At 27.2% G+C, this 6,158-nt stretch overlaps 1 protein-coding gene across 1 annotated transcript in view; it reads left to right on the top strand.

The window, feature by feature from the left end:
• The window catches only part of pav (kinesin family member pavarotti), a 53,745-nt gene extending 47,597 nt beyond the window's left edge, over positions 1-6,148 (top strand). Inside the window, exons 20-24 of the mRNA XM_087161367.1 lie at positions 562-707; positions 1,342-1,448; positions 2,295-2,340; positions 2,951-2,994; positions 5,530-6,148. Coding sequence (XP_087017493.1) covers positions 562-707; positions 1,342-1,448; positions 2,295-2,340; positions 2,951-2,994; positions 5,530-5,542 — 356 coding nt within the window. The 3' untranslated portion in view covers positions 5,543-6,148. The remainder of the gene's footprint in view (positions 1-561; positions 708-1,341; positions 1,449-2,294; positions 2,341-2,950; positions 2,995-5,529) is intronic.
• The last annotated feature ends 10 nt before the right edge of the window (positions 6,149-6,158 follow it).

Genomic DNA, 6,158 nt, shown 5'->3' on the forward strand with positions numbered 1-6,158 from the left:
TCGTCAGTGATTGGTAAAAATTTGAAAGCTATCATTGTAACTTTCAAAGTGGTTATATAGTTTTGACAAATAAATTTGTGTAACTAAAAACAGGACTTTTTACAAAATTATATTTATAATACTTTAATATTTAATATACTTTAATTAAATAAAATATTGGAAATGTACATTAAATAATTAAGCCTTTTTGAATTATAGCATCAATAACTTAGTAATAAAGTATAGTCTCCCTTAAAGATTAAATTCTTTTCCATGATTAGAAATAACTTTTGAAGCTAAATTAACTGTGCGATTATGTATCTTCATTTTTATTTTTTAAAAATTGATTCCCTACAGCTGTGAAATACAATTTTTTTTATTCCAATGGAACTTTTAAATCACTCTTATAGATGGTTTTATGTGCTATAAAGTGTTATTTATTTATTTTTTTCTCTTTTGAAAAAAAGAAAGCTAAGAGAGAGAAAAGAAAGCTGAGAATTTCAAATATGTTGAAGGAAAAAAAAGCAGCAAAACTGTTGTATTGTAAATAACTGAATTTAATGTTTCATGATATCTGTTAAGGCACTGTTTTGCAACCAAAAATGAAGAAGCGCCGATCAGTAACCAAATTGAAAGTAAAAGATGTCACCAATAAAGATGCTTCCAAGTATGTTCTCGAACACCAGGAACAAGATTCGCAAGGAGATATTGAGACTCAGTTATACAAGGTATGCTACTAAGTTTTTTTTCCTCTGAGATTAATGATATTGCCTCTGTCAGGAAAAAGAACAAAAACATTTATAATGACTCGAACAGAAAAGTCTTTGATTAAAGACATACTCATAACTTGTAAAGTCACTAACGAAAGAGATCGGTAACACTCATATGCTCATGGCCCTGATACATAGTAACTATATTGACAATACAGCAGACAGTATCAAATTGGTTTGTCAAATTTCGTTCAGATAATTTATTGTAAAAAATTCTCTTTAGTTCTGTTATTTTGCTTATTATTTTATGTTATTGAAACATAAAATAAACTGTTATGAAAATTTTAACCATAACAAGTTTGCCAAAAATACAAACCTGCTTTCAATTGTTATTTTTTATTAAAATAATGCATCTCAAAGAATAATTAATTTTACTACAAAAGTTGGAAACTAGATCACAAACTATATTTCTATGCAACAACATCTTTAAATTTTTTATTGTGAGGATAATAAAATTTTTTTTTTAAATATTTAGATTTTTATAAAAAAAAAAAAAAAAAAAAAAAAAAAAGAATTACCGCTATTAAAGCTATTTTTTTATCTTACATTGTTATATTGACTTGTTAATTTTTTTATTCCAAACAACTTTTAGGGTGATATAATACCATCTGCTGGTGGGGGAGCTCAAATAGTTTTTAAAGATGTTGAAAAGCTACGCCAAGAATCACCACCTGCTGCAGCTGCACCTTACAATTTTAGGTTAGTTTTTCAAGCACATTCTTCAATATTTTAGTTTCTAATCCACAGATTATAATTGGTATTTCAAAGAATACCAGGATGTTATGTCAACATGCAAAAAATGCATTACTGTTTTTAGTTTCTTGTCCAAAGAAAAAATTCTAGAGGCTTAACTGAAGTGTTTCATTTTATGTGTGGAAGTAAAATAAATTATGCCTTAGAAGAGTGTTGAACTAAATATCAAAATATCAATACCTCTCTTTCTTGCATTGCAAAAAGGGGTAAATTTTTTAATATTTTTAAGGGATGTTTGATATATTAAAATCGAACATTTGATAGATAATTTTAATTATATAAATAATTAGAATGCTGGTATGTGAGAAAAAAATGAAAATATTTGTACATTCAAAAGTGAGGAAAGAAGTCAGGGCTGAAGCACACACAAAATTTAAAATTCAGTAAATGTATTTTAGTCCTTATCTAAAATAACAATACCCATAATGTAACTCTTTTTATGATGCAAATTCTTTTTAATTATGGAATAAAGTTTGCTAAATATTTTTCAGCTCTGAATATCAAAATTTTTTATTGAGTATTGCATCTATTTTCTGTGGTCAGTTTATCAAGTTGTTGTAGGCTTTGTTTTGTTAAGGAACTGTGTTATTAAAGTAAAACTTTCTGAAAGAAATTTTTTTAACAGTCACCTGAAAATGTTATGAAATATTTTCACTGTGTTAAGATTTTTTTTTTCAAAATGGTTATTTTATTGTTTTCTCATGCCATTATTCAATTATCAATAATATAGTTATATAAAGCATATATGAGCAGCACACAGCAATTTTACTTTAAATTAATTTTCTTTCATAGAAAGAGAAGCAATGAAGGTTTACCACTTCGAGAAATTGAGGACCGGGTAAGTTTATGTTTCAAAGAATTAAGAATCTTACATATTTTATGGAAAGTAAAATGAGATTAACAATCTCATACAATTACTGGTTCAAACCACCAAATGATAAATGTAATAAACTGCAGCTAAATATAGTAAGGAACTAAAATGACTTGAACTCAAGCTGGCATTTAAAATGCTACTAAAATCAGGGTGAGGCAACTATGGTTACTATTTTTATATTCAATAAGTGATAACACGAGTATTTAAAATTTCAACCTTTAAAAAACCGTTGAAGCTCTATCAAATTTTTTTTTAAATGCGATAAACAGCGGCTAAATAAACAATCAAAAAAGGGATGTGGATTTATGATAGAATGTTAGCAAATCAAATGTGTTAAAAAGTGATAACTCAAGTTATGTTAGCAGCTTTGTCAACTTATTTGCATGCCTTTTGTAAGAAATAAGCAGGTTTAAAATATAAGTGAATGTATTGTTATTAAGATCAAAAAAGAGGTATTACTCATCATATGGACACATTTTTTAAGCAAAATTATTTTAATTCTTCCTACATTTTTTTAGCATTTGAAACCAAATGTTCAATCACTATGTTAATATATTCAATTTAATGTTTTTAGTGCACAGTAGCTGTTGAGTGTCATGGAGTTCCATCGAAAGTCATGTAAGTTCACTATTTTTTTCTTCTGTTATATTTAGGGTTGATATTGTAATATGTAATGCTAAAGCAGGGTTGTCATTCAAATATAGAAAAAAATTCTCAGTGTTTAAATTGTACACAATATATTAAAAGGAAACGCATAATGTGTTCATTTATGAGCTATATTAGCTATAGTAGTTTTAATTACTGAAAACTTGAAGAAATAAGAAACAGTTCAACATATTTTATGTATAAATATACTCAGCTAAATGAAATTGTATAGTATGGCTGAACTATCTTAAAATATCCCACTTTGAGAGGTTACCAAAGTTAATTTCCTGTTATTTCTGAGTTTATAAGGAAATAATAAAAATTCCTTGTAGATGATTTTTAAATGCTCAGTTTTCGTTGTAGAGTACCAACCCTGTAAAGTTTCTCATCCTATTTATATCCATGGCTTAAAAAATTTGTTATGTAATCTAAAATTTCTGATAAAGATCTAATTATTAGAAGAATATAAAAAAAACTAGGTCAATAAACTAACTATTGATTACGAATACTAAATTTCTTTACCGGAAAAGTGTTTTATGAAAAATTTGGTTTTATTTTAATGAACATTATTTTTTTTTTCATAGAGAAATTTCGATTGTTTCATGAATTATGGACATTTATTCAAAAAAAATTATCTAATTTTTTTTTCCCAACATCTTTTACGTAAAACTTGTTTTATATGATTTACAAAAATATTTCTCTATTGAAAAACGTTATTGTCTTATATATTTACTGGAATCTTTATTTGATGACATTTCTTTAAATAAAGAGAACATGCTTCAAGAAGAAACAACTAAGTAACTTTCATAAAGCAATGGATGTAATTGAATCAGCCAAAATGGCACTTTTTGTGCTGATTCTTCCTTAACAAATCGTATGCAAAATGAAAATTTTTAATTTCGTTTCATTGTCAAAGATATTCTTCTCTTTCGGGAAAAAATATAAATATTGTTCTTTGCAAACACAGAGAACAATATTGATACATTTTCATGATAGAAATGTTTAAATTTGTTTTAATTTTTAGATTTCATTCTTTTTACTTTTTAATTGATTATTACAAGTAATAATTGATTATTACATGCAATTATAAGTTTGTTTTTGTGATTTCTTTTAAATTGCTTTATTTGAAGTAAAGTTTTGGGAATGTCTCCATGCCGAGAATATTTATATTTTTATTCTTTATAGAAAAATAATTTTAAAACTTGTATTTTTTAGATATTCTTTTTATTTCTTTACTTTACTTAATTATTACTGTTAATAACTTATTTGTTAGTTATTGTTTACAAGTGTTATTTTTGACTTGTTATAAATTGCTTTATTTGTATAAAGTTTTGAGAATGTCTACTACAGCTAAGAATTTATTATTTTCATTTCTGGAATTAGTCAAGAGTTCAAAAATGTATTATTCTAGAAAATAAACAAATGAATGTAGATGAAACTGCCAACAGAGCTACTCAATTTATTGAAATTTAAAGTTCTTTATTTTATTCTATGGAAAGAAATGTATACATACCTGCTTTAAAAAAAAACAAACTTGGATTATTTATTCATTCATTGATTTTTTTGTGGCTGGGTTTGTCGTCGACCTTCTGAGCCCAAGTCTGCGGGTTCGATCCCCGGCCCAGACACTGGATTTTCGGGACTGGAATCCTCAGCGGCCATGTCGTATGATTATGCAGCCTGTAAAAGATCCCTGGGGGTGCCTTATTGGCTCTTGGCACTTTAGCATCCAAATAGAGTCTCGGTGCTGCCATCTAGTGTGGCAGAAACTAGACGTCCAAATTAACATGACCAACGGTATCTCACCCATTGTGGTGGTCCTAAAAGAGTGGATACCACCTCTGGAGAATGCACTAGGTCTGCTCATTGGCAAGACCGATTGTGCAGCTCATTGGAAATTAAATTTTTTTTTATTCATTTTGCAAAGTTCTCTTTACTCTCTCTACTTTATTCTCTCAACTAGTTGTAGAAAAGTACCTTCATTTTTGTAATTGAAATGAAAAAACAACTAGGGCTTTATAAATCTACATAACAATCTGGATTTCAATTCCAAAAAAAAAAAGAAAAAAAGGAGATTAAAATGAAATTTACACCTAATAAAAGAGTTGAGGCAGAATAAAATATAAAAGTAAATTATATGTAGTGTATCTACCACTACAAAAAAATACAATCCTAATTCACTAGTATATAAGACCTGTTAACTCGATTCTATGGTGGGGTACCTTTACATAGAAGGTTGACATCGTCGACATTCCTAGTAGCTACTCTCCCCACAATAAACATCTTATTTATATATAAACATACATTTTTTATTTAGATTAGGTGTTTGTCTGTATTGACAAAGGAGTCAATTGACTTTAGAGTCACAGCTTTTAAAAAAAGTTTGGAAACCTTTGGTTTTGATAACCAGATGTACTTTCTTTAATATTTTAAAAATTTGGGTATTATCTGTGTTTAGTTATTTTTAAAAGAAAATAATTTAAATCTTATACTTTTTTTTTAATACAGGAAGAAAAAGTAATTACAAGTCTCAAGAACATAGAAAAGAAAGTTGCTGTATATGAACTATTAATTTTTTTACTCCTTTCATTACTCACTATGACGTCCATTCCAGAGCTTGGGGAAAAGTACTTATTTATTGGTTATATTGCAGGGTTGCTCAACCATTTTCTGATACCGGGCCACAAAAATTGAAAATAAATGCTTTGTCGGATGACGAAATTATAAGAAATATATACTGACATTATAGCCATAAAAAGGAATTGTTACAATTAAGTTCAGAATTGCCGTAAGGCAATAAATGAATAAAAAGCCAGGATGACCAGAAGAAAAAAAATTTATTAAAACAAAATTAACTTTCTAATACAGCAGTATTTATATTTATAAATAAATTTTTTTATTAAAAATACTTCATATTGCTCATTATTATACAGTTAGTGGTCCGCAGGCTATAAGTTGTGCATCCCTGATGTATTGTATCAAAATTTGTATTTTAGAAATTATCATACAAGCTTTTATGTTTAGTTGGGGCTTGTTTTATATTAGAGTTCTTGTAAATTTGATTACTTTTAATCGTTTGTAAAAATTTTAAAAAGTATATTTTAATAAATATGTATGTATAACTTTATATTCGTCAA

This window comes from Parasteatoda tepidariorum, chromosome 4 (genome assembly GCF_982258835.1).
Source record: "Parasteatoda tepidariorum strain Cologne lab strain chromosome 4, Ptep-v5.0, whole genome shotgun sequence".
NCBI lineage: Eukaryota > Metazoa > Arthropoda > Arachnida > Araneae > Theridiidae > Parasteatoda > Parasteatoda tepidariorum.